This window comes from Microtus pennsylvanicus, chromosome 18, assembly GCF_037038515.1.
Source record: "Microtus pennsylvanicus isolate mMicPen1 chromosome 18, mMicPen1.hap1, whole genome shotgun sequence".
Taxonomy (NCBI): Eukaryota; Metazoa; Chordata; class Mammalia; order Rodentia; family Cricetidae; genus Microtus; species Microtus pennsylvanicus.
The window spans coordinates 17,215,166-17,242,845 of NC_134596.1; the positions used below are offsets into that span (position 1 = coordinate 17,215,166).

At 48.5% G+C, this 27,680-nt stretch overlaps 1 protein-coding gene across 1 annotated transcript in view; it reads left to right on the forward strand.

Moving 5' to 3' along the window:
• Adamts17 (ADAM metallopeptidase with thrombospondin type 1 motif 17) overlaps positions 1 to 26,322 on the forward strand; it is a 315,038-nt gene extending 288,716 nt beyond the window's left edge. The window contains exons 21-23 of the mRNA XM_075952745.1: positions 554 to 706; positions 22,097 to 22,274; positions 23,524 to 26,322. Of these exons, the coding sequence (XP_075808860.1) occupies positions 554 to 706; positions 22,097 to 22,274; positions 23,524 to 23,690 (498 nt within the window). The 3' untranslated portion in view covers positions 23,691 to 26,322. The remainder of the gene's footprint in view (positions 1 to 553; positions 707 to 22,096; positions 22,275 to 23,523) is intronic.
• Positions 26,323 to 27,680: the final 1,358 nt, after the last annotated feature.

A 27,680-nucleotide genomic window follows, 5' to 3' on the forward strand; every position in this document is an offset into this window, starting at 1 on the left:
CCATGTCCTGTCTACTAATAAGTAAACTCTGCTATTGTGCGGAGTGTTGAGCTCTCCATTCTTAATATCCACACTGAAATCCCAAGCTTGTCTTAGGAGAAACACCCATGGCTTCTAGCTCTTGCCCCCTTTTTGATCAAGGTCTTTGCCTTGTGTATCTAGAGGCCAGGTGGCTCAGATTTGCTGTCAGAACCCCACTTGGCTCCAGCTGGCCCCTGCTTCTTCTGCCAGCTCATGTGAGGTTTGCCCTTTCAACTCCTGCCCTGAGTTGATCTTTTAGACCTGGCAGCTGGCCATTAAATTCCGTTCCCCTCATTTGACCACCTAGGTACCATGAGTTCTTCTGAGTCCCGTCTATCCATTACTGGCCACCTGGCTAGGGTCCCCTGAGGGAATAACAAGACTGAAGACCACGAGCATTTAAGAATGGCTTGTGTCACATCATCTTGTCTGCTTCTCCACGTGGGCCTGGTACACAGTGGGGAATTCACAGTGATGTTAATGGACTTGAGCTGAACTAGAATGTACCAAGCACCCCTGCTGTGTCTTGCAGTGCTCTGCCAACTGTGGCAAAGGGACCCAGAAGCGAACTGTGACCTGCACCAACTCTCAAGGGAAATGTGACGCGTCCACAAGGCCGAAAGCAGAGGAGGCGTGTGAGGACTACTCCAGCTGCTATGAGTGGAAAACCGGGGGCTGGTCTAAGGTGAGAATAGCGTGCTGGGTTCCCATCCCGCCACGGCAGTGTGAGCTAGCACGAGCTCATAATGAGGCAAGTTCACTTTCTTACCCCACCCCTCAGAACTGTACTCGCTGTTGACCCTGCTTGCTTCTTCCCTGCTCTTTCCAGCCAGTCAGCAGTGTTTCAGCTTGCTGGGAGCATCCCACTACAATAGGTGCAATTTGGAAGCAAATCAAATGCAGCCCAAAGTGTATAGTTGGTGTTCCTCAGCAGCCCAGCTTCCCCTTACAGCATGCTGGTGGTACCCCAGCAAACTACCTTGAGCCTATCCACATAGCTACCCATCAGGAAAGCCTCGCAACCTAGGAGCTGGGTTGAGCAAACCCATTTCAAGGCCTAAGAAGTACCATTTATTTGGTAAACAGCAGCCTAGAGGCTACAGGGTAGAGAAAGCAGGAGTCCTTCGAGATGTCAAAGAGCTGGGGAAAGTTAAAATGGCAATTGAATGTTTCTTAAAATAATGTTTCTTTGTCAAAACCGTGTGTGTACAGTTTCTCTTGTAACCCCAGAGCTGGGGAAGTGGCAATCCAAGGATCCTTGAGGCCTGTTGCCAATCAACCCACCTCACCAAATCAATGCATTCCATGTCAGTGAGAAACCTGACCAATGAGAAATATGGATGACAGATGAAGAACCCATATCTAAGGTTGTCCTCTGGCACCTACATCCTTGCACACCTGTATACACACCTGTATACTGTACCAAGGCTCTCCGGTATCATTTTTTATTTTATTCCTTGCTGTTTGAGCCATAGTAGCTTTGAATGATTCATATTTACCGAGGACTAAGGACTGAGGCCTGTGTAAGGACTAGTTTGTAGATTGTCCCAAGAGCGTTGTTGCAGAGACACTTGGTATCTCATAAATGCAGAGTATATTTGCGTCTTCATGGTCTCAGCAACTGAAACCCTCTAGACACTTTCGGAGTCTCCACCCAAGGATCCCAGAAGCAGCTGCAATCACTTGACCTGCACAGTCAGTGCAGTAAACATTTCAGAGTCTGTTGCTAATGTCTAAAACTGTTTTAGAATGGTTCCTGAAATTTTGGATTTGGGTCTTACTTTAAAACATGGCAATACGTCCCAGGCAGGCAGTTTGGCTCTGCATCTGGCAATGGCCTGTCTACTGGAACGCTGTACCTCCAGATTCTGGTACCTGCAGAAATGTCCATGCTCTCAATGTTGTCCCCAGCCTACATCAGAGCACAGACCCTCCAAAGGCTTCCAGTGCTGAATAACCAACCCAGTGTCACCTGCCTGTGGACAACCGTAAATTTGGAGACCAAAAGACCTTCCTTAGCAAATTCTGACCAAAGAAATAGAATTAAGGCCATCAGTCCACCACCCCACCCCCAAACAAAATCAATACAACCCCAAGATGAATCTCAAACAGAAGAAATTGAACATCAAAGCCATGGAAAAAGAACTCTGCTACCCTTAGAAGCTATGCTCACTGAGTGGAAACAGCAAGTGATAGGTTCAGGGCCCCGACTCCACGTGTGTGTCTCACTTTCCCTCATCTTTGGTCCGTATCTCCAAGATGAGGATCACGAAGGCTGTCTCGGCCTCTTCCTCAAAGATGCTCATGCATTCTGAGGTGTAGATGAGGACACTCTTAGACAACTAAGCTCAACTGCCTAAAACATGTCACTCAGTTCACCCCAGGTCCCAAGACTCTTCTCACCAATTTGACCTGGCCTCATTAGTCAGACTATGCAGACCCAGCCTGGCCACAGGGAGTCTTGGGCATGATGCAGAGTGAGTTCTGGGTTATACAAGCCCATCTACATTGAGGAATACAATGCAGATGTTTCTTTGCTTTGAACCTGTGTCTAACATCCCATTATTCTCCGGCCTAAAAAAATAACTTTAGGAGAATGTTTGAGGCCCTTAAAGAGGAAATGAAAAATTCCCTCAAATAAATGGAGGAAAAGACAAACAAAAAATGAAAGAAAGCCGGGCGGTGGTGGCGCACGCCTGTAATCCCAGCACTTGGGAGGCAGAGACAGGCGGATCTTTGAGTTCGAGGCCAGCCTGGTCTACCAAGGGAGTTCCAGGACAGGCTCCAAAGCTACAGAGAAACCCTGTCTCGAAAAACCAAAAAAAAAAAAAAATGAAAGAAATTAATAAATCCCTTAAGGAACACCAAGAAAAAGCAATCAAACAGATGAAAGAAACTATTAAAGAAAACTGAAATGGAGACAAAAAAACACAAACTGAGGGAATTCTGGAAATGGAAATTGTGAGAAAATGACCAGGAACCACAAATGCAAGCATAAACAACAAAATATTAGAGATGGAAGAGAGAATCTCAAGCACTGAAGATACAATAGAGGATATAGACTCATCAATCAGAGAAAACATTAAATCTAACAAAAGCTTAACAAAATATTCAGGAAATATGGGACATCATGAAAAGACCAAACCTAAGAATAAAAGGGAGAACAGAAGGAGAAGTCTAACTCAAAAGCACAGAAAATATATTCAACAAAATCATAGAAGAAAACTTTCCCAAACTAACGAAAGATTTGCATATGAAGATACAAGAAGCTTACAGAACACCAAATAGACTGTATCAAAAAAAAAATCCCCTCGCCACATAATAATCAAGAGTGAGGATCTATAGAATATACTGACCTCTGCAGATGTTGGACATTGTACAGGTTGAGTGGCTATGTGTGTTTGTGACAGAATCAGCCACCCCAACTCGGCCACAGCAGATCTGGCCAGTGCACCATCAGCTTAGAGGCCTAAGGATTTAACTCCATGCACCAAGTCAGGTCTCACAGAAGGTTTGCTCTGCATGAGAGCAAAACCCAGAGATGCACAATTGCAAGTGTGCATGTGTGCACAGGGTGTGCTGGGAGCAAGGTGGCCCTGAAGGAGCATGGAAGTCATTCAAGAGTCACCTCCAAGCTGCTTACTCCACCACCTTCTCTGAACAGCCCCCATCCAGGTAGAAATGTGCCCATGGCTTTCCTTTTCTGGCTTTTTTGAGAAAGAAATGTAAACAGAGACTGTGCTTTCATTTCCTGGCCACCGAGACCCAAATAATCACACAGAAACTATATTAATTACAACAGTTTGGCCCATGGCTCAGGCATATTTTTAGCAGGCCCTTACATCTTAAATTAACCTAGTTTTATTAATCTATGTATTGCGGTGAGGCTGTGGCTTACTGGTAATGTTCTGGCATCTTTCTCCTTCAGCAGCTACATGGGCGTCTGCCTGACTCTGCCTTCTTTCCTCCTCTATCTCTACTTGGATTTCCTGCCTTGCTATATTCTGCCCTGCCATAGGCCAAAGTAGATTCTTTATTAACCAATGGCCATAAAACATATTCACAGTATACAGAGGGGAATCCCACATTAATAGAATTCCCCCAGGGGCCCCTGAACTCCCTCTCCAAGTTACTGGAACTATGAATGTGGGTGCCCTGGGATGGACCCTCCCCATGGGTTTTCTGTTGTTCACACTGGACCTGTTTTAGGACTGCAGTGTCCTCTCTACCACCCCACTTTGCAGAGAGTATTGCTGGTTTGCCGGTGGAGTCTGCTGCATTTTCAAACCAATTGCTGTGGACTATTTTCCTGTGACTAGTAAGCAAGCCACCTACATGGGAATTAGAAGACTAGTAGTCTGGGCCCCCATAATTGGTGGGAGGCAACGCCTGCACAGCCAGTACAGAGAGGAGGCTGGGACTGAGGCTCTCAGAAGGTATGCCTTCCTACCTGTGCAGTCTCAGGCCACTCCCACCCAAGAGCTGTGAGAACAGTAAGCCTCTCCCAGATCAACAGAAGAAACCACATACTTATCGATGCTGTCCCAAGGGTTGGCACCTATGTGTACACGAGGGTGAAGTGAAAGCACCCATCTAGACAGCTCTGGCAGCAAAAGGAAAGGTTTGCTGGGGAACCAAAACTGCCAGGCTGTGCAGAGAGAAGAGAAGTTGGACAAAGCCTTGCCAGTCTTAAGAAGCTATGTTGTGGTGGGAGGTGTGCAAGCAGAAACAGCCTGGGAAGTAGAGAAGTTGTGTGAGGGAGGGACCATTGGCCGAGATGGCCTGGGTGATAGCGTCGAGACTTTGACCTGGGCAGGCTTGTTTAAGTTAGTAGGGGACTAGATGCCCCATTACCAGAGATGGTTAGCTATGGGGGTGAAGGGGTAGATGAGGGAAGTAATGGCACCTTCTAACAATCAGAAACCTGCTTCACAAGATTTCTGACAAATTCCAAGTTTAGGTGGTAACCTTTCTGTTGACCCAGTCATAGTCCAGCCTGAGCTGAGTTCAGACTGACATTTAGGACGCTGTCAGCAGGGCTATCATTGTAGGGGCCCACTTTGGACCTAATGTTCCAGTCTTTTGTTGATAGTAAGGGACAACTGTAGTCTTCTAGCTACTTCTGGCTAAATGGGGACATACAGCGAGTGGGGGGGGGGCATCGTCTTAAGAAGGCTGGAACACCAGTCAATGGTGGGGAGGCAGACAGGCAAACTCGGGTAGGAGACCAGGAGAAAATGTTAGAAGCATCTGGCTTACTGACCTTTGGGTTATTTTTACCATTTCTCTCCTGAAAGATCCTGAAGAAACCGGGAACAATCATTATTACAAGAAATATGGATATCAGTGGGCCAAGGAGCTGAAGGATTTAGGGGCTCCATCCAAGGAAAACCAAAGGGCTCCATGAACAGATAAGAGAGATTCTGCTGCAAACAGGCTTAGCTGCAGTGGGAGGAGGCCCGGGAGGGCAAGGTTTAGCATGGCTGGATATATTATAGAAACTCTTCCATCTGTCTGTTGGCTGACAGAAATTAGAAAGCTCTCACAGAATATTGGGATCTAAGGTAGCGTTAGGTGGCCAATTTAGGTTGTTATCTAAGGGGTACTATTTCCCATAGCTGAGGGAGAGAAAAAATAAATAAAATAAATGAGACCCAATGGCTAATTTGTCTTCAAGCATTCTTGAGACAGAGCAAGGTTCGAGTGAATTGGTTCAAACTAGTCCCAGGCCTGTCGGCACAGGGATTGGGAACCAGGGCTCAGTAACCCAAGGGACAACAGTCCAAGACAAGAAACAAGACGAGTCCTCAGCCATGAGGAATTTCCAGAGACAAATGTCAGCTAAAGCTGACCTGGAGGAGGGGACCTTACCGATTATAGTTGGTACCATTTGTGCACAATGATGTGGCAGACAGCAAATTGGAAGGTGTTCAGGGTCCAGGATCCCCACGTGTCTCAGCCCATTTTCCCATGGGCTGAAGGGAACAAGGAGAGAGCCTGGCTGAGTCATGCACCAATGTTATGATTTATGTGAGTGACCCTGGTAGGTCCCATCCATGGTGGGTGTGGGACCACAGCAGGTAAGGGATAGACAGATACGCTATGCAGAGAGAACTTGGGCATGGAGAGTTTGTTTAATGGGTGTTGGGAGGATAACGAGTGGTATGGGAGGAAAGAGAGAAGGTGAGGGGCACAGAGACAACTGACCCAAGCTAGTAGGAACTCAATAACTCTGGATTAACTGACTGGATTAATATCTAGGAAACCTACATAGGATAAAGCTAGGCTCTCTGAATGTGGGTGACAGTTCTGTAACTTGGGCAGTTTATGGGGCCACAGCAGTGGCACCAGGTGTTAGGAATTTTTCCTAATGTGAGCTCTCTGCCGACACAAAATCCCAATCAAGCCAAATTAAGAAATATCCAGGTTTAATGGGATTCTTGCACTCTCGGGAGGCCCCAAAGGGGGAACAGGGAGGCTGCTGCGAATGCAACCACTGGGAGGAAGGAAAAAAGACCACATGATCCTCTTTTGGGAGTTCACTTAAATACCCTGTGGGAGTGGGCCTGACCCCCCCCCCAGGGGTCGGGACCTGGCATGCTGGGATTTGGAGTCCAGACCAATACAATTCTCAGGCCTGGAGGCTAGGATAGATGCAAGGGGCTGGGGTCTATGCTCCCAACTGAACACCAGGATTTATCCCTAGTGCATGAACTGGATTTTTAGAGCCCATTCCCTATGAAGGGATACCGTGCTCAACTTCCATAAATGGGGGAGGGGCTTGGTCTTGTCTTGTCTTGATCTGTCAGACTTTGTTGACTCCCCACGGGAGGTCTTACCCTTCCTGAGGAGTAGATGGGAGAGTTGGTGGAGGGGAGAGTAGGAGAAAGAGAGGGACAGGGGGACTGTGGTTGGTATGTAAAATGGAGAACAAAAAACACTTTTAAATAAAAATATTTTAAAAAGAAATCACGGTACAAAACGAAGCAGAGATATTAAAAAAAAACACTGTGGTGAGAGAAAAGGGAAGGGCAGAGTTGTGGTACAGATGAAACAAGTGCAGGATCTACTCTTTGTCCTTGGAATTCTGTCCTTCTGGCTTCGTTTTCTACCATTGTTAGAAAGGAAGGAAGGAAGGAAGGAAGGAAGGAAGGAAGGAAGGAAGGAAGGAAGGAAGGAAGGAAGGAAGGAAGGAAGGACAAGTCCTTTCAAAATTACCCTTGGAGCGTAAAGAATAGTAAAAAGTAGTCTTTAGGGGCTGGAGAGATGGCTCAGAGGTTAAGAGCACTGACTGCTCTTCCAGAGGTCCTGAGTTCAATTCCCAGCAACCACATGGTGGCTCACAGCCATCTATAATGAGATCTGGTGCCCTCTTCTGGCTAGCAAACAGACAGACAGAAAGAACACTGTATACATAATAAATAAATAAATCTTTTAAAAAAAAGTAGTCTTTAAAGTCGGTAACAACAGCATGGTAGTTCTGAACTTTCTTTTTTTGTTGAAACCTGATTATGAGTCCACCTGTCCTCAGCAGAAAGCCTGTTAGCACCAGGGAGATGCAAGGCCTGCCTGACTTTTGCACTTGAAACCAAGTATGGGTAGGCACCTGGGACAGGTAACTGAGCCTCCGTTTTGAGGTTTTTTTTTATTCAAAAGACTTGGGTAAGGCTAGGTTTTACTAGAGTGAAAAGGAACTATGGACCTTGTAGCTTCCAAATCAATTAAAATGGCAAAGACTTACCCAGTAACCTAAACAGTTAACCTGGACTCCTGTGTGGTAATCTTGACGGGTGTGTGTCTTTGGCTGCCAGGCCCAGAAGATCTGAGAGATTTTTCTGTAGAGGAGGAACTTGGGGGCCTGACCTACCTTGGCAAGGCAAAGGGGCACAGTTGACCCTCCAGTGCCCAGCCAGTTCACAGCTTGTGCAGGCTCCTGGGGGTGGCTGAGGTGAAGGGAAGTTCTCTGCTCAGTGGCAGGTATTGCCACATTTGGAGCAGGCTCCTGGTAAAATCCACTGGTACCCTGTCTTCTCTGGAGATAGCCTCAGCTGCTGCCAGAAGCTGGTATCTCTGTCTTGAGAAGCCTTTTCCATCTTTCCCTGCCTCTCCTTCCCATTAAACACCTTAAATGCCATATTCGAATCTGTCTGAGGGTTTGAGGACTGTCACCTTGCCTCTTAAGTTCTTTATTTTAATATACCTGATTTTGAATATCATTTACATTAAGCAAGCTTTAAGTTTACTTTAAACTTGTTTTCAGTTTCTTGCCTCAGGCTTAACTTTAACAGCATATACAGAAGACTGTATAATGGGGGAAATGATTTGGTCTTTCTCTCCAAGCTTGTCCCTCTAAATAAATTACATAAATACTTAGCATAACTACAAACATAGTTCTGAGTACATTAAAGAATTTGATCACTTATAAGGTGACTGACCATTAACTTGTATGTTTTAATTATCTTTAGCAGTTTATAATGATTTCCTAATTTTATACCTGTTACATTTGTGTCTTAGAATTTATGAATTTTGAATAGAAAAAAAACCTTAATATCAAAGTAAACCTTAAACCATAAATACATTCCATGGAGATACTGGGAACATCATTTTCCTGATTCTTTTATAATCTACTTTTTACAAAATATCATTTTTTATGACTCAGTTTTTCCAAATAGCTAAAGATTAACAACATTAGGAAAGACAAGAATGATTAGACACTTATTTTTAAGTCAGTTTTTGTTAACCTGAATAGACCATTATAACCTTAGGAATATATAAACCTTATCCAAAATATCATAGAGGTGTGATGTAACTATATTTAGCCATCAGTAACTCCTATTGGAAATGGCTTACCTCCTAGCTGTTCTCAAAAACAAAATGTCTTTTCACTGGGCTTTTCTGTTTTGTTTTCTTTCTCCCTGTCACAGAGTCAGGTGGCTATCTTGGCCCAGAACAAAGACTTTGGCAACAACATGCATGGATCTAAAGTGGGCATCTCCAGGGCCAGCTTTTTAGTAGACTAAAACAGCATGTGACAACTTTTCCAATATTATTCGTACACAATAGACATTTGAATCTCTGTAAGACTGAACCCAGTGATCAGACGGAGGTCTGAGAGCAGAGGGCAAAGACAGTTAAAGAAAGTGAGAGGGGAGAACAAAGAAGGCTTAGAGATGAGAGTTTCTGGATCATCTGTTTGTGCATGACAGAAGTTGTCGCAATCTGCGAGAATTTGGAAATCGAATGTGCCATTTCCTGGCCACTGAGACTCTCAAGCTTGTGTCAAGCCATATTTTCAGTAAAATGAAGACAATGAGACTTAACAATATCTCAGTCCAAGGAGGGGAAAAGATTAAAGAAGGCAGGGGAGAGGAGTCCAATAGTCTAAGCCTGAATGAGAAGAGCCCATGGTTACCTAGAGGAAGGGAATAGCCCTTGAAGAAAAGGTGGCAATAAAGAATCTGCCGGACCAAAGCAAATAGGAGGTAGATGAGACTTACCATAAGTAGGAGTCCCGCCAGAAGGAGGATCCCAAAGGACAAAAGCATTGGGAGGGAGACACTGTAAGGGGTGAGTGCCATAGAACACTGTCGAAATCCCGGAGGGTATCCCCAGAGGATGGAGATTTGTCAGTGAGATGCCCAGGATCTCAGGGGAGGGGCATCCCTTGCCATGTGATGGGTGCCCAGGAGTGCATGGCAACTTCCCATGAGCAAGAAAGAGAGCAGACAGCTGTGAGAGGACAACCACCCGAGTAGGCAGGAAGAAACGGGGAGGGATAACAGGTGGAGAAGAGAAGCAGCTGAAGTGGTAGGCTCTACCGTTTAGACCGAATATGGTAAGTGACAGAAGCCAGCACAGACGAACGATACAAGCCCAGGAGAATCAAATAGCAGTTTGTTTCAGTGAGGAGGAACCAGGACTAGGGAAGGGGGGCAGGCAGTACCTCCCAGGTGTCGGTACTAAATGTAACAAGGGCACAGTGAAACTACCAAACAAGCCCACTCCCTAGGTAGAAAGAAAGGTTTGTTGAGGCGTCAAAACAGCCAGGCTTTGTCTCTTAGGGACAGAGAACAGCAGAAGGTGGGGAAAGCCTTCCCAGTTTTGAGGACATCAGAACATAAAGGGACATAGAGTAGTGACTTTGATCTATTACAGGTTTGCTTGAGTTAACAGGGAGCTAGGTCTAGAGGTCCCGTTGTCAGACGCAGTTGCAGAGTGGTGGTGGCAGGGGGTTGGCTTTTCCTGACAAACAGAAACCTGCTTCACAAGGTTTTCGAGGAATGCTGTTTAAGTGGGTAACCTTTCTGTTTACCCAGCCAGAGTTCAACCTGAGTTTGAACCCAGACTGTCGTATAGGACATTGTCAACTGCGCTGCCATTGGGGAGCCACTTTGAACCTAATACTCTATACCTGTATAACACTGTTGGGAGTAACTGGAGCCCTCAATGCTCAGAGCCTGAGAGAACTGAGCAAGGATCTCTGTCTATCATCCTGACTCCAACAAGCAGCCAACCCTTCGCTAGAGTCATGTACAAGGAACACAATCATATTCCCCTCCCTGCCATTGGTACTGCCATTGCTCTGACCTGCTCTGTCTACCTCCGAGGACACAATAGAACTTTCTAGTTCCAATAATTCATTGCACCCCATTAAATGCAGAGCCTGTGTTCAGCCTGGAGGTGTGGGACACTGAAACTGGGACAAGGGTCAGTTCTTTAGTATGACTGCGAATCTAAAGTTGAAATGTTTCCTAGTCAAGATCACACATGTCCTTCAACCACTGAAACGGTGAGACTTTCCCCGTGAGAAATGAACTGCTGCAAAGGGATTAGAATGGGTGGTGTTTTAAAAGGAGTGAGGGACAGGGAGAGAGGGGGAGGGAGGACAGGTGGGCTAAGAGAGGAGCCAAGAAGTCAGGAGCAAGCCGGGAGACCAAGAGATCAGAATAGCCAAAATGGCAGGGTTAAATAGGTATCAGAGGAGCTGGGGGAAAGGGCCCAGTGCAGTCCCTGGGCTGGAGAGTTTAGGGTAGGGTGGAAGATGCTAGGGTGATTCTGTAATAGGCAGAGACTGAGGAAGGGTGGTGACCAGAGTCCACTTTTGCTATGTTAAATAGGCACCTCAGTTAGCCATTTGTCCTGAGTCTGAGATCTAACTAACACAGGTGAAATCTGACCTCTCCTACCAAAAAGATCAAAATGACAATTGACCTCCTGGTAGCTGTTAAGTACCCTTAGAAGGAGCTGGTCTGACTTACAGGGCCTCTAAAACACCCCAAGGGAACCTTCTCCACCAGTCTGCGAGTAGCCTGGGCTCCTCCTGTCTGCGAGATGGAAATGGTAGCACAGAACGCACAACGTGCAGAACGTATCTCTGAGCAGTGTCTTTGTTAGGGTTTCTAGTACTTCAATGAAACAGTATGACCAAAAAGCAAGTCAGGGAGGAAAGGGTTTATCTGGCTCAGGCTTGCATAGCACAGTTCATCATCCAAGAAAGCCAGGACAAGAATTCATGCAGGGCGGGGACCTAGAGGCAGGAGCCGATGCAGAAGCCATGGAGGGGTGCTGCTTACTGGCTCGCTCAGCTTTCTTATAGAACCCAGGACCACCAGCCCAGGGATGGGACCACCCACCATGGACTGAGCCCACCCCTATAAGTCACTAAAGAAAATGCCTTACATCCAGATCTTATGGGGCCATTTTTTTCAAGTAGGGCTCCCTCCTTTGCAATAACTCTAGTTTGTGTCAAGTTGACAAAGACTAGCCAGCACAAGCAGTGAGCCGAGGAGGAAGAAGAAAAGCCCATGCCGTCATGGTCACGCAAGCACGGTGGTCAGGATGCTCCCATGGAGCTGTTGGACACTTTGCTGTGCTCTTGACAGGGTGATGAGGGCTGGAGTGCCATGGTCTTAAAAAGTAGCCAACCATGTCATGTGAAGGGTGCTCCCAGAAAGCTCTTCTGCCCCATGCCACTTCAGAGCCTCTGTTTGCATTCGGTGCCATCACCACTGGCTGTGAGCCTGTGACCACATTACTGTGACTCTCAGCCAGCCCTGCCTAAGCCACTGATTGGCAGTGGATGACATGCTCACCCACCAAGATGCAAATAGCAGGCTGCTCCGTGTGCTGCCTAGGCCTCCTGGCCAGCACAAGGGTCTGCTAAGCCCCAAGAGCAGCATGAAGTCAGTACCATGTAATCCTGAGTGCCCCTGCCTTGGGGAGTCCCACATGAGGTGCTGGTGGGAGGTCATATTCATTTGGGTGGAATCCATGAGAAAGTGCATCCACTCATGTGACCCGTTTGACTCTCACAATCCTCTGTCCCAGTCTTCTACATGAGGAAATAGAGGTTCACCTTAGTTCCTAGCCTGTCTGCAGCTTTTCCTGGGGAACCATGGCTCGGCACTCAGGATGGAGAAGAAAGGGATGATGGGAATCTTCTGCCCTTAAGGGAGGGACTGAGAGCCACCCTTGCAGACTCCACCATGCCAATCCTCTGAGGATGCCCAGCCTGTTTGAGAAAGGCCGCTTGTTCATCCCGGCTGCCCAGAACCAAAATAATCACACAGAAACTATATTATTTAAATCACTGCTTGGCCCATTTGCTCTAGCTTCTTATTGGCCAACTCCTACATCTTCATTTAACCCATCTCCATTAATCTGTGTATCACCACATGGCAGTGGTAAAGTTCTGGCATCTGTCTCCGGCGGAGCTACATGGCTTCTCTCTTTGCCTCCTTTCTCCCAGCATTCAGTTTAGTTTTCCCCGCCTATCTAAGTTCTGCCCTCTCAACAGGCCAAGGCAGTTTCTTTATTCACTAATGGTGTTCACAGCTTACAGAGGGGACTCCCACATCACCAGCCCTTGCAGATAGATCATTAGTGGGTGTCGTGCTCTCTGGCTCTCTGGCTATAAAGACCAACCTGAATCAGGGCTGTCAGGTTGCAAACTCAGAGGAAGGAGAGGCTCTGGACACCAAGCCAAGACTGCGTGAAAGCGGGAAGGAGTGTGTGCGTACGTGCATGCTTGAGTCTAACTTTTCCTTCCATGTCAGAGTTAGCAAGGTTATCGTGGAGGTTTTTTTTATTGTCCAGACCAGCTCTTTCTGGTTTCAACAGCTGCCCAGGTTTGTTCTGTCTCTGCCAAGTCTGGAGGGAAAACTGTCAGGAAAGGCCTTGAGGAACCAATGACATTTCACCAGCCAGGTACCTTTCTGACCAACAGAACTTGGAGCTACTGTGGGGGTTCCTTCTCCACGTCTCCTATGAACCCACCAGAGGCAGGCTGGCTTTCAGATTCCCTCAAAAGGCTAGGAGTGCTTTCCTGCTGCCCTGGGAGCTCTTTCCTGCCTCAGTCTACCCAGTCCCAGTACAGGCAGGGTAGCCTGATCTGAACTCCTCTACCCCCCCCCCAAAAAACAGTTCCCACAGGACACCTTTTCTCTCATAGGATTCTTGTAACATATTTTTATAATTAAATCCTGAAAACATCCCATTAGAATTTAGTGTTTACATTTTCTTACAGCTGAGAACGGGCAATTCCTTCTTGCCAGGAGGGTGTCTTAGGGCAGAGCTTCTGGGCAGCAATGGGAGGAGGGGGCTGGCTCCTCCTGCTGGGGGTGTTCAAGTCGCAAGTCTGGAATCATAAGGCTCAAGGCTCACACCTGCTATGAAGGTGCCCCTCGTCTCCTACAGACGATCAGCCACTGTGCTCCAAGCACTGCACTGACCACGTGACTGTTAACGTGAGAACTAGACCATCGGTAAGCCCAGGGCACAGTAACAGGCAGATCCTGCTTATAATGGCTATTATAATTACTGTTATTTGAGAGACGCCAGGCGATGCTACTGCTGCGTCACAAGGGCCCGACATCCCGTTTCCTCCTGTTTGCATAAACTTCTCCAACCAGGGAACAATCTCTTTTTCCTAGTCACTTGGTAATTTGCTTTTAAGAGCATATGAGAAAATCCAAGTTTAATCTCTGTTTTTGTACTTCCTGAGTCTACATCCTGACTGGTTTTAGTGTAGGTGGGGTGTTGTTAGTTTCTTGGTTGCTTTTTTTTTATTTTTTGTTTTGTTTTTGTGCTGCTGCGAATGAAGCTGTAAACCAGGGTCTCTTCCTGCACCTAAGGAAGTGCTCAACCACTGAACCACGGAAAATCTTTATTTCCACACTGTTTTTCCCCCAGGGCACCTCTGCCTCAGGTGTCTTTGATTTTGATTCTCCCTCCCTTGTTGCTCAAGCAAAGGGTGCTGGGGCTGCACGGTCACCAGGCAGAATACAAAGGGTTTTATAGGTATTTGCTCCCAAAGGACAGGGAGGAGAGCATCTTTTACTTAGCCTGACATAAGCTTTCCTTCATGAATTTATGGCGGGTTTACTTCTGTCTGGGCTGAGTCTTAGGGAGCCACAGTAAAAGCTGATGGACGGAGCCCCTTTACAGAAGGGGTGGGGGGCAGCCATGAGAGAGCTTCAGACAAGACCAGATCTGTTTGTATAGATGTGTTTGCTTAGGCTGTAAAAGCCTGAAGAATGGCTTCCCAGCAAGGCTCCAGGGCAGACTCCGATGCTATCAGGAGACACTGTCAACTCCTCACTCTTTAATTAGGGCTGGGGCCTCAGGGGAGGCCACAGAATGGAATTCACAGTATGCCTCTGTTCTCTGTAACTCGAGCCTGGGGTCCCAGAAAGGTGCCACGCAAAAACAGTCCCTTTTCCGCCAAGTGTGCTCCTGGAGATCTGGCTGCCAGATCAACCCTGAGCTAGATTCTAGTGACAGGGTAGCAGCCTGACAAATTAAAGAGAGCCACCTCCTGGTGTGCCTCCTGCAGCCTCCTGCAGCCTCCTGGTGTGCCTGCGCAGCCTCCTGGTGTGTCTGCTGCAGCCCCCTGGTGTGCCTGCGCAGCCTCCTGGTGTGCCTCCTGCAGCCTCCTGGTGTGCCTCCCTCAACCTCCTGCCGCCTCCTGGTGTGCCTGCGCAGCCTCCTGGTGTGTCTGCTGCAGCCTCCTGCAGCCTCCTGGTGTGCCTCCTGCAGCCTACTGGTGTGTCTGCTGCAGCCTCCTGCAGCCTCCTGGTGTGCCTCCCTCAACCTCCTGCAGCCTCCTGGTGTGTCTGCTGCAGCCTCCTGCAGCCTCCTGGTGTGCCTCCTGCAGCCTACTGGTGTGCCTGCGCAGCCTCCTGGTGGGTCTGCTGCAGCCCCCTGGTGTGCCTGCTGCAGCCTCCTGGTGTGCCTGCTGCAGCCCCCTGGTGTGCCTCCTGCAGCCTCCTGGTGTGCCTGCGCAGCCTCCTGGTGTGCCTCCCTCAACCTCCTGCAGCCTCCTGGTGTGCCTGTGCAGCCTCCTGGTGTGCCTCCCTCAACCTCCTGCAGCCTCCTGGTGTGCCTCCTGCAGCCTCCTGCAGCCTCCTGCAGCCCCCTGGTGTGTCTGCTGCAGCCTCCTGGTGTGTCTGCTGCAGCCCCCTGGTGTGCCTCCCTCAACCTCCTGGTGTGCCTCCTGCAGCCCCCTGGTGTGCCTCCTGCAGCCTCCTGGTGTGTCTGCTGCAGCCTCCTGGTGTGCCTCCTGCAGCCTCCTGGTGTGCCTCCTGCAGCCTCCTGGTGTGCCTCCTGCAGCCTCCTGGTGTGCCTCCTGCAGCCTCCTGGTGTGCCTCCTGCAGCCTCCTGGTGTGCCTCCTGCAGCTTCCTGGTGTGCCTCCTGCAGCTTATTTTATCCTCAGTCACACCTTTGCTGTTAATAGTGATAACTCTTCCCATGTTTATCGAGGCCCGTCATTTCCCAGACTTCTGCAGGGTGCCGGCAGGCTCACCTCCCACCAGCCACTCCCTAATATGATAAACTCAACCCAACGGCCTTTCCAACAAGACTGTGTGCTGTGTGACTCAGGCTAGGGGCAGGCTCAAACCGAAACGCAGCCAGTGCAGAAGGATCGTCAGTGGGAATTAATTCTCCGCTCTTATTTCCTGAGAAGTCCTTAGTGTGGGATACTAAAGCCCACATGCCATAGCAGGCCTATGAGGTCAGAGGAAACTTAGGGAGGAACTTAGTTCTCTCCTTGTACTTAGCCAGAGCACCTTGACCTGCTGAGCCATCCCGCTAGCCCCAATTATTTAAACTTGTGTGTTAGGCATCTGGATTTATGTAGTAATATGGGGAGCGGGGCTGGGCTGCGTCCCCAACACCCCAAGCCGCCTGCCCTGCCCGGCTAGCTTATGCCCCGAAATAATTACACAGACACTGTATTCATTTAAACACTGCTTTGGCCCTTAGCTCTAGCCCTTACTGGCTAATTCTCACATATTAATTTAGCCCATTTCTAATCATCTGTGTAGCGCCCCTAGGTGCGCTTACCGGGAAGATTCTAGCCTAAGTCCATCCTGGGTTGGAGCTTCATAGCGTGCGTCTTCCCTGGAGCGGGCAGCATGGCGTCTCTCCTGCGTCTGCTCCGGAGAGCGGAGCTGTGGAGTCTGACCTCACTTCCTCTTCCTCCCAGCCTTCCCTTCTGTTTACTCCACCCACCTAAGGGTGGGCCTATCAAATGGGCCTAGCAGTTTCTTTATTGCTTAAACAATGAAATCAACAGATTGATATATGACACTCCCACATCACTTCCCCTTTTTCTGTTTAAACAAAAAAAGGAAGGCTTTAACCTTAACATAGCAAAATTACATATAACAAAACAGTTATCAAGTAAAAGTTACATCAGAAACATTTATACATATAACAAAATTGACCTTAAATCTCTATAAATAAAGCAAAATCTATACTAATGCAAATTATTCATACCTATATCATATCCCCCTTTAAATGTAAAAGAACGTTTATAAACCATATTTGGGAACATGGGCGCAGTTTTTTCTCTCCAAACTGCTTCCTGCTGAATGGGGGCGTCGTTAATCAGATTATTTAGGGTGTAACCTGTGTGCCAGGTTTATCTCAGTTGGCAGTTGAGCAAAGCAATTTTCTGAAGATGTTCACAGCAACCCTTCAGGAGGACGTGGTCCATCATACCAAATCGGAATAGAAGAAATGAACAGGGTCTCATCCTCTGTGAAAACAAAAGAAGAAACTCCTTTCCAAAGCATCATGTCCTTAGATCCAAATTTCGAAATCGTAATATCCTTATATCCATTCTGGTTTAGCTTGGCAGCCCATATAATGAAATATTTCTCTGTACTTAGCTCCTTCACAGTCAAAAAATTTAAAGAAAACACAATGTACATAATCCAGACTCTCTGTGAATTTTCCATCTTTACGCGGCTTATTTTTATTTATATCTATAACTATCTGTACTCTGTCTCTTTAAAGACTTTACTCTTACTTTTTTTTAAACCATTAACTTTATTCTCTACATTCTTTTTCTTCTCTGTCCCAAGCCTACGTACATTCATCCAACAGTGTGACTCATTCAGTGGTCTGAATCTGTCCTATTGTGAATCTGCAATTTTTTACTATCCAGGAGCACTTTTGATTTAAACCTTTAAATCACTAGGCGCTAAGCTGCAACATTTCTAGGTTAACTTTTTGCTTTTTGAGCGCATATCTTTGACCTGGAATAACCCTGTAGACCAGGCTGTCTTTGAACTCTCAGAGATCCGCCTGTCTCTGCCTCCCAAGCATTGGGATTAAAGGCGTGTGCTACTACACCTTGAACTCACAGAGATCTGTTTATCTCTGCCTTCTAAGCACTGGGATTAAAGGCGTGTGCTACCACACCTTGAAGTCACAGGAGTTTGCTTTAAGAATTTTAACTTTTAGTCTGCATATATTTTTAACACACTTTAAACCATTCAGAAATTTTCTGTCTTTGAATCTCTCTTTACTGTATATCTCTCTTTTTCTGATGACAAGAGCCTTTAATTTGCCAAGCAATATCAGTAGGACTAAAGGCGTGGCTTTGCCAGCTAGATCCAGTCCATTCCTTAGCTTTCCAGCCTCATGGCTGAGGTACAGGCTGCAAGGTCCCTGCCAGCCAGCGAGCTACAACAGACAACACTCAAATCCTCTCTCGGTAGCCGGCCCTCCTGCCTCAAACAGTCAGAGTTTGCCCTGGCAGGACAGCCCAGAAAGCCGGCATTTTTAAACGGCACAGCTTTTTTCCTGCTACGGCTGAAAACCGAAAAGCATGTGTTCAGCTTTTCATCAACACTGTTTAAGTGTTTTGTGGCAGGACCTCTTAATGAGCCGCAGAGTTTTGCAGCTAAAGCTGAGTCAGGAAGCCTCTTGAGGCTACCAGGTAGGAGCGGCACTCAGCACTTTAATTCTGAGACTGAGCGTGCAGCACAGAAATTCTTTTCATCCAAGTTACATCCAGATCTGACACGCAGAGCACTACGCAGTCTGAAAACACATCTCTGTATGGCAGCAGAAATCCGCCATGCTCTTCCGCCTGCCTAAGCCTGATTCTGCCTTCTGCCCAGGAGCAGGCGCGGAGCTCTGAGTCATCGTCAAGGTCTCAGAGCACTCTCCTTCAGATCCCAAGCGGGAACACAAACATAAAGCCAGAGTTTGCACTGGCGGCACAGCCCCAGGAAGCCACTCTTTGAAATGACACAGCGTTTCTTCTGCTGCTGTTGCCGAATCAGGAAATCTCTCTACAGCACGCCACCAACAAACAGCAAAAATCTGTGTTAAACTCTCTCTCCATTATTTTTAAGCCTTCTCAGGTTTTTTAAGTGGGTTTAGTTAGCCCCATGTCTGGGCGTCATCTGTAGTAATATGAGCGGCGGGGCTGGGCTGCGTCCCCAACACCCCAAGCCGCCTGCCCTGCCCGGCTAGCTTATGCCCCGAAATAATTACACAGACACTGTATTCATTTAAACACTGCTTTGGCCCTTAGCTCTAGCCCTTACTGGCTAATTCTCACATATTAATTTAGCCCATTTCTAATCATCTGTGTAGCGCCCCTAGGTGCGCTTACCGGGAAGATTCTAGCCTAAGTCCATCCTGGGTTGGAGCTTCATAGCGTGCGTCTTCCCTGGAGCGGGCAGCATGGCGTCTCTCCTGCGTCTGCTCCGGAGAGCGGAGCTGTGGAGTCTGACCTCACTTCCTCTTCCTCCCAGCCTTCCCTTCTGTTTACTCCACCCACCTAAGGGTGGGCCTATCAAATGGGCCTAGCAGTTTCTTTATTGCTTAAACAATGAAATCAACAGATTGATATATGACACTCCCACATCAGATTTAGACATAGCCCTTTTCTTTTTCTACAAGTTTTAAATTGAGCCTTATGAACTCACCGCTGAATGATATAGTTCCATCCATCATGATGGGACGTTTGTGTTATCTGCTCCAGCATCTCCTGAGACACCCATGCTTTTTAGCAGGGCACCCAAAGTCTTCCCCCTCCAGCTTCACTGAGAAGCTTCTGAGTGGGATGCTCCCCAGGGGCCTCGCGGCATAAGCCTTCATGTAGATTTGCGTTGACTGGCATGGCTTGACGTTTCATCGCCTGATGGGATGGTCCCAAGTCAGTGTGACATTGCATTGATAATGGCTTTGTACCAGATGGTGTGGCTTTGCTCTTCCTTGGTGTGACTGCACTGACAATATCTCTGACCTTTCTGTCACTGACCTTATTCAAGTGAACTCGGTAGGTGTGATTACTTCGATAAGTGGTCTTTATACATTTTATGCCGCCCCCCCTCTCTTTGGAATTATGAAATCCTGTCTCTAGGAGTCAGTAGCTAAAATTTTTGCCTTCATTTTTTTAACCTCTGGGCCATCTTCCATAAGACCCATAAGGAACCTTGGTTGGGGTTATTCAGATGAGTGGCGTTTTCCCAAACGCTACTTCGGCTACGAAATATTTGAAAGCATGCCTCGCTGCCCCTGAGCCCAGAGCAGTTTTGTTCTTTACAAAAACATAAAGCATTTATTTGAATGGGAGCTGTGACTGCTGCCTCCATCCGAGCCCACCTGTCAGCTCTGCATAAACCCGGCAGTCGGGTCTGCAGCTGGACGTCATTCCAGCTTAACCATGCCTAGCTGGATAGAAATACATGATGGCTTCATGGGAGGAGTTCTTCGCCTTTCTACAGAGCACAGAAATGCGGGTTAAGTTGGGGCTTTCAGTCCCAGATACCCACTGCAACCACCTAACGATCTTAAAAAAAAAAAAGAGTGATGTCCCTGGCCTTCTCTGATGTACTTCTTTGTGGGGGTGGAGACATCAGGATCTTTTTATTTCAAAGCTCACCAGGTTACTCCTGCAGCCAGTCCTAGCTTTCTAAAAGACACCCTTAAAATTCACATTGCTCTAGCATGTTTGAGGGCTCCCTGTGAGTGGGAATTCCTTGTATCACCTCAGCAGCCCTCAGACATCTATGAACCCTGATATGGACTCCTGAGGTTAAGGTTGGCACCTAGAAATCTGCATTGGCAATGCCGGCTGAATTCTCTGGGTGGCGGGAAGCCTCTGGTGGGTGTATCCGGGACACAGACCTGGGCACGAAGCCAGGCTTAGGGACAGCCTTGCACGTCAGAGAGTCTGAGCTGGTCGGAACATGCTGAGGGGCCCCTGGTGGGGAGCTGCCTTCTTTTGTGATTGAAGACTGGTGATCTTTCCAAACGGCATGCCCTTGAATGTTTACACTCCATAGCATGATCCTGCTTGTTAGACAGGAAGGCAAAGTCCCTGCTCCCAGAAATCTCTCTGAAAGGGAGTTGGCAATGACTCCCTAGGCAAAATGGTACACCAGTGCCTCCATTGGGCCTGTGACTCCCCATCACCTCCCAGGAAGGCTCTCCTCCTCTTCCAGATAGGATGGGAGAGACTCAAGGAAACAGGGCTAAGAATAGCACCTGGCTTTCTCTGCGCACGCTGCATTTTAAGGACAGTCCTTTACTCTCCCTACCTGGACACTGTTATTAACTCCAGCTGGGCTGTTGTGCAGCCTGGGCTATATTACAGTTTTGCAGAGTGTCCTCAGAACCCCATAAATCGGGGAGGGGTGCTCTGGGGACACCAGATGAACAAGGTGTACACGTGGCTGTGGGTCTCTACTTGGGAGGAAACCAACTTAGTGGAGGAATGACTTATGGGGGCCTGGGGAGAGTAAAAACAGAGCCAAATCCGGGGAGAGGACTAAGCTACTCTGGGAGACAGTCAGGGACTGAAAAAAAGCACCGTTAGGGAAACTGGCCCTTGAAAACATGGGATGTACGTTCCCAAACTTCGAGGGCCAAAGGCACAGTCCACAGATGCCTCATGCAGTCAGCAGATGCTGCAAGCATGGGTCACTGACAGTCCTTCTCCAAGTAGGATTGGGCTCGAGCCAGTGAGAATGTTGTGTGTGGTGGGAGATATGGCTGAGGACACACAAGTTTGTCATCTTCAAGGGTCTCATCTTGCTCAGACTTCTGTGCTGAGATGTAAAGACTGGTCGAGCAGTTGTCTTTATGCCAGGGTCACCAAAACATGGGACCGATGTCCCCTAGTTTGCAGGGAGCCATCTTGTCATCCTCACTTGATGGTGAGAACATTCTAGTCTTCTTCTTATAAAGGCATTAATCTCATCCTGGGCGCCTTGCCCTCGATACCTTGCCTGATCACCTCTGTATCAGTGACATTGCGTTGACAAAATACCAGATAAAATCAATTTCTGTTTAAGGTTTTCGGCACAGTCCTTCATGGTGGAAAAGGCAGGTGTTTAAGGTAGCTGGTTACATTGTTCCCACAGTCAGGAAGTGGTAAGTTTGATTGCTGGTGTTCAACACATTCAGCCCAAGACCTGTCAGCCCATGGCAACGCGCCACTCACACTGGTTCTTCACATTTCAGCCCAATGTAGTCATTATTACCGAAAAGGGATGCCCAAAGAGTTGTTTCCATGGTGATTCTGAATCTCATCAAGTCAGCAGTCAAGATGAACCATTGACTGGCCAATGCCTCAAGGGCCTGTCCCAGCCTCTGCGGGCCAAGGATCCGGTGTATGTTTCAGTGAGACATAGCCTGCTTCTAGCAGGCAATGAGCATCCTTGACTTGCAGCCATTGGAGGCACTTGGGAATGACATGCCCAGGAGTGGCTTTATGGGAGGGATATCTCATAGACCCTTAGCTCAGGCTATCCCTGTCTCTGGCAGTGCTCGTCCACCTGCGGGAAGGGGCTCCAGTCCCGTGTGGTACAGTGCATGCACAAGGTGACTGGACGCCATGGCAGTGAGTGTCCCACTCTGTCCAAGCCTGCAGCCTACAGGCAATGCCACCAGGAGGTCTGCAATGACAAGATTAATGTGAACACCATCACCTCCCCTCGCCTTGGTGAGTACCTCCCCTGACCCTGGCTTCTGGGTGCCACTGTCCCCCTGTTGTAAGCCAGAGAGCCACCTTCTTTGAGCACTAGAGGCGCCAGTATTTGCTCGGGCTGAAGAAGGTTCAGAGGTGTTTGTCCATCCCCCCCACAATCCCTGGGGTATCCTTCTCGCTCTTCTGACAAGGCAGGACAGCCTCAACCCTGACCCCCTTCTTTCCTTCCGGAAAGAGTGACTAGGATAAATGCACGGGTCCTCTGTGCCACGACAGAGCTGCACATAGACGGGGTGGAGAGGTGACAGTCTTCCCGTAAGCAGTTCTGCTCTCAGTGCTCAGAACAAGACTGCTTACGTGTCCATAGTCCAGCCAGTGACGGGATGACATGAGGGCCATCTACTGCGTCAACAGAATACTGACCAAAGGAACTTGTGGAAGGGGTTGCTGGGCTACGCTTTAAGGGTACAGTCTCCTCTCCTGGGGAGCTCATGATACTGAGACAAATGGCCATACTGTGTCCACAGTCAGGAAGCAGAGAGAAAGAGCGTGGGTGATGATGACCTTCCTCCTTTTTATTCATTTCAAGGCCCCAGGCTATGGGACAAGAGCCACCCGCTCTCAGGATGGGTTTTCCCACCTAAGTTAACCCGCTCTAGCTAATTCCTGAGGGGCATGCCCAGAGCCTTGTCACCTGAGTCGTCCACGCTCCTACGCAGAGCCCCTAACCTGCCACCAAGGGCTCTCGGGCAGCTTCCTTGTGAGTCAGGGGGAGCCGCTGAGCTTGTAGAGGCGACACCCATGTCTGTTGCCAGCGTGAGTCTACATGGTATCTCTTCAGGGACCTCGTGGATGCAAGGGTTTCTCTCTAGAGGACTAAGACCCTGAGAGAAATGTGAACTGTTTGTTTACCCTTCAACTTCATGCTTCTGTGGACCCTCTACTGTCCACTAGTCCATGCCCCTGTGTTTTATAAATGCCAACAGAAGCAGTATGGTATATCACAAACCAGCTCCTCCAAGCTCAGAACAAACTCTCTAGTGTCTCCCGCTCTGAAAAGGCAATGAGGGTACCTCAGTCAGGGGCTGAATGCAGAAGTGGATCCACAGGAGAAAATAGCATCTATATAGCCCTAGATGAATTTATGTAAGGCTAATGCGTACTTGAAGGTAAGAGAAACCAAAACAATCATGGGTGGCTTCTATCTATTTAACCGGGGCTTTAACCTCTGGGCACTCATGTGTTCTTTCCGCTGTCCCCTTAGCTGCTCTGACCTACAAATGCACACGAGACCAATGGACAGTGTACTGCCGGGTCATCCGAGAGAAGAACCTCTGCCAGGACATGCGGTGGTACCAGCGCTGCTGCCAGACCTGTAGGGACTTCTATGCAAATAAGATACGCCAGCCACCCTCTCCGCCAAGCTCATGACATATAGCACGGTGCTTGCCCAGTGCTCCGACTCAAGATCTGAGGTCTGGCAGTTAGTGAGTGGAGAGCCCTCACCCCACCCAAAAGCACACCAGCCCTGCAGCCAGAACCCCCAAAGCACCGCTCTGCGCCTACAGTAAGGCTGCCTCGAGAGTACAGTTGCTTAGAGCTAGAGAGTGGACTTGACCCTGCCATTCGTCCTGAACGTAATATACTGTTAACGGCCACTGGATGGCTTCCCAAGGAAAAACTACACAAGAGTCACAAAAGAATTTTAACTTCCAAGATCTTATGTACCTCAAAGGGGCTCATCTGGCAGATAATTATTGAGAGGAGAGAGAGAGAGAGAGAGAGAGAGAGAGAGAGAGAGAGAGAGAGAGAGAGATTAAGCAAGAGTGTTTAGTGCTTCTGTCCTGGCTTTCCATTGACATTTGAATTCCTCCGACTTGAAGTCGCTTTGTGGAAATATCCTAGAAATGAGATATCACATTGGAAGAGGCTCTGTCCTGAAGGCCAGCAATGCCCTGGTTGACCAGCCTGAGCTACGGCTTCTCTGGGAGAGGGCTCTGCTGCCTGGGCCCAAGGATCAAGACTTGGCCTCTGCCCACCTCAAAAACATGGTCTCAAAATCCTGAGCCTTGCCTTAGAAACCTTGCCCCTGAGAGTTTAAAATCTGAGTAGACCAACAAGAATCCCAGTGCCATGTAACTCTGCACCCCACTTGTGTGGGGGGCATCCCCGAAGAGCTGGATTTGGGGAGCCATCTACTTTTCAGAGCTCAGAGGTATACCCCACAGGGAAAGAGGGGGGAACCTTTCCTTAAGGTGCTATGAAATGGGACAGGCGCACATGGTACACAGGGTACCTGTGTACCTGACGTAAAGGTGCCCTCAGCTCCCTCAGGGGTGTGCCAGCTCCTACTCTGCCTCCAGGCGTATCCACTCTGGCCAGCACTCTATAAGGCTTTGTACATTAAAAACACTCTCCATCTTGGCCAAGTAGCTTTCCATCGGCCTTTCTTCTGGAGTTAGGATGCCGCTCAGGACGTCTGAGGACACGCATCAGTCAGTCCTGGGTTCTGCAGCATAAGGGTTGAACTTCAGTATCTGGGCGCGAGGAAGGTGTGCCGGGACTTGTGGAGGAACACCACCTGGCTGAAATTGCTGCCCGTCCATCAAGTCCTCTAACCCAGATCTCACGCCTGGTACCTTCTTCGTGGCTCACAGCTCTCTTCACTGACCCATTCCGATGTGACCTGAACGGATGGAGAAGGTCCTCTCTTCTATCCCCATGCCTTCACTCCCGCCACAGAACTTTCCTATCTCCAGGAGCTCAGAGAAGTGACCAGACTGAGCTCTCTGAGAGCAGATCAGCTGCCAGTCTCCTGGCTACTGTGGCTGGCTAGCCTTGCTTCACATCTTGGTTGGGTTTCGTGGGTGCTTATGTTTGGAACTACCTTGAGGCCCATCTTCTCCTGGTGTCTGATAGAAGCTCTTGGGCCGGTTTCCATGCGATCATCTCTAAGTGCTTTGTGATTTATTGGTGCTGTTTCTATTTTAGCTTAGGTTTTTATTTTTTTTGTTGTTTTTTTTTGTTTTTCGATTTTTTACTAGCCCATCACAGAGACGTGGTAGGAGTGGCAGGGAATTGAATTTGATTCCACTTGAATTGAAAAGGAGTGATGCTAAACCTCCTTCGGTGCTCTGAGAGACTGTCAGGATGAAGTAACCCACTAGTCATCACCCCGATGCTGTGCTATACACTGCGCCCCAACTCACATCTGCTTACCAGCAGACTCCCCAACTTGTTTCTAAACCCCACAGATTCCAGGAAGTTTGCGGGGGTTGAAGGGAAGGTGCTGCCAATTTTCCCTCAACCCAACATCTTGTTAATTTACCCAAAGACATTTATATCCTGGAGCCAGAAAGCAAAGAGATTGCCAGCATAGCCAGCTCAGGAAGCCACATAGTCCTCCTGGTGCGTCTGCAGAGGCCCACCTAGGCAGAGCAAGTGTAGGCATGTCCCCGTAGGTGTGCACCGTCCCCCGTGCCCCACGGCCACCTGTCTGTCCCCCGAAGGAGCCCCACTGTTAATGTTAAGCCCCTCAGTGCTTCCCCCACAAGCACGCTTTCCGAGCAAACGCTGGCTGGTCACTTTGAGCTCCACCGTGACACTTCCGTTCTGTTTCCGCCCAGAGCCACCAGAGCTCTGGGCTCACAGCGGTGATGCTTCTGTGCTAAGCCCGCACTGGGACTCAAGGACTGTACCTTTGTGGTCGCACAGATATGTCACTAGTGTCTCACAGTCTTTATGGTGCTATTCATACCGGTGCAAGACAAACCGCTCGCAGCTGTCTGTGGCTCTCTAGATCAGCACAGGAAAGGAGCCTCGGCGGCCACCTCACCTTTGCTCTTTTTTTTCATTTTAAAGTCAAATGTATATACTTCCCACTAGTTAACTTACACTCAGTACTGTGCCTGTGGGCTCTGTTCCGTTTTGTTTTACTTTTGGGTGCTGGTTATGAGAGACGACAAAAAAAAAAGAGGTGACAAGCATCGGATGCCATCGTACGTGAAAAATTCATCATTTCATTGGAAGCAAGTTGAACATGCGTAATAAAATGTTTTTCCACGATGGTGTTAAGCTCTCTGGGATGTAAGACAAAAGCCAGTCCTCTGGGACTGATGGAGGGGGTGATGTCCTCCCTTGCTGCGGCAGTAGCCTGGTGCTCCTGAGACCTGGCTGTGGGGAACTGTGGCCACAGCGGTCACTAGAAAATGCCACGCTGGTGGAGGCCTGTGTCTCCCCAAGGAAATGCGAATAAAGCCTTCAATCCCAGGCCCCCTCCCTGCCTCAGTATGCCAAGGTCTGGCAGTGCCAATGAGGTCCAGTCACCTCTCTCATCTTTTGGGGTGAATGACAGTGCATAGAGCACAAATCCTGGCCATGTCACAGTGGGCGCTCACTTCTCCCAACACCCTACCTCCTGTCGGCCCCTCCTCTGCTGCCAGCCCTACCAGTGGCTCTGAGGGCATGGACAGAGTGCATGTACCATGTCTTCATAACTGGGACAGCCATGTGGATCCTGCCTGGGTCTGCTTGGAGGCAAGTGTGTCACAGCTGGGGTGAGAGAGGAGCACTCCATCTCAAGAGGGAGAAAGATATCCCCAGGCATTAAGGTTGGAAAAGTATCCAAAATGTGCACCAAGAAGCTTTCAAAGTCATTGCCCTGTCCCTCACCCCCCTTACTGGGTCTCCCAACCCAATTTTCAACTGCTATTGTAAATGCCCGAGGCAGGTAAAGAAAAATATATTTTGGTCCGTGGTTCAAAAGACCCAAGGTCAAGAGGTTACAGTTAATAACAGCTTTCCTGCTGCCAGAGACCTAAGGCCGCACAGAGCATCACCTGGTGAAATAAGGAACAGGTGTGTGCGTGTTTCCTCTGGCCTTCTTCCCTCTTCTGCCCCCTGACCTTATCTAATCCTGATCACCTCCCAGAGGCCCTAAAGCCAGAACACCACAGTCCTACCCTCTCAAAGCCATTGCCTATCTGACTTGAGGATTAGACTTACTTCTGCATGAGGTCAGGGACAAACCGTGTTTATACCCCAGCTCCAGAAAATGTGTAGATAGGGGTCACACTGGGGAGCATCCCTCACCTGCCCCTAGTACTTGGGAGAACTTTCTCCTTTCTCAGAGCCGACTCATGGAGGGGTGAGGGTTGGGGGCAGAGATCTGAGCAAGGGATTTATCTGAACACTGAGTAGCCTTAGTGTTTCTGGTTCATTAGACGGAGCTGACATGGTCCCCCGTTGGTGAGGATTTATTAGAACAGTCCAGAACACAGAAGAGCAGACAGCCTCCTGGGGCTCCACAGTTCTCTTCTGCAGACCAGCCTAGAAGAGCACACAACAGGAAATACACACGCAAGCCACAGGAACTTCAAGGAAGAAGTCGGGACCATAGGGGCTGTTGATTGATCTCAGGGA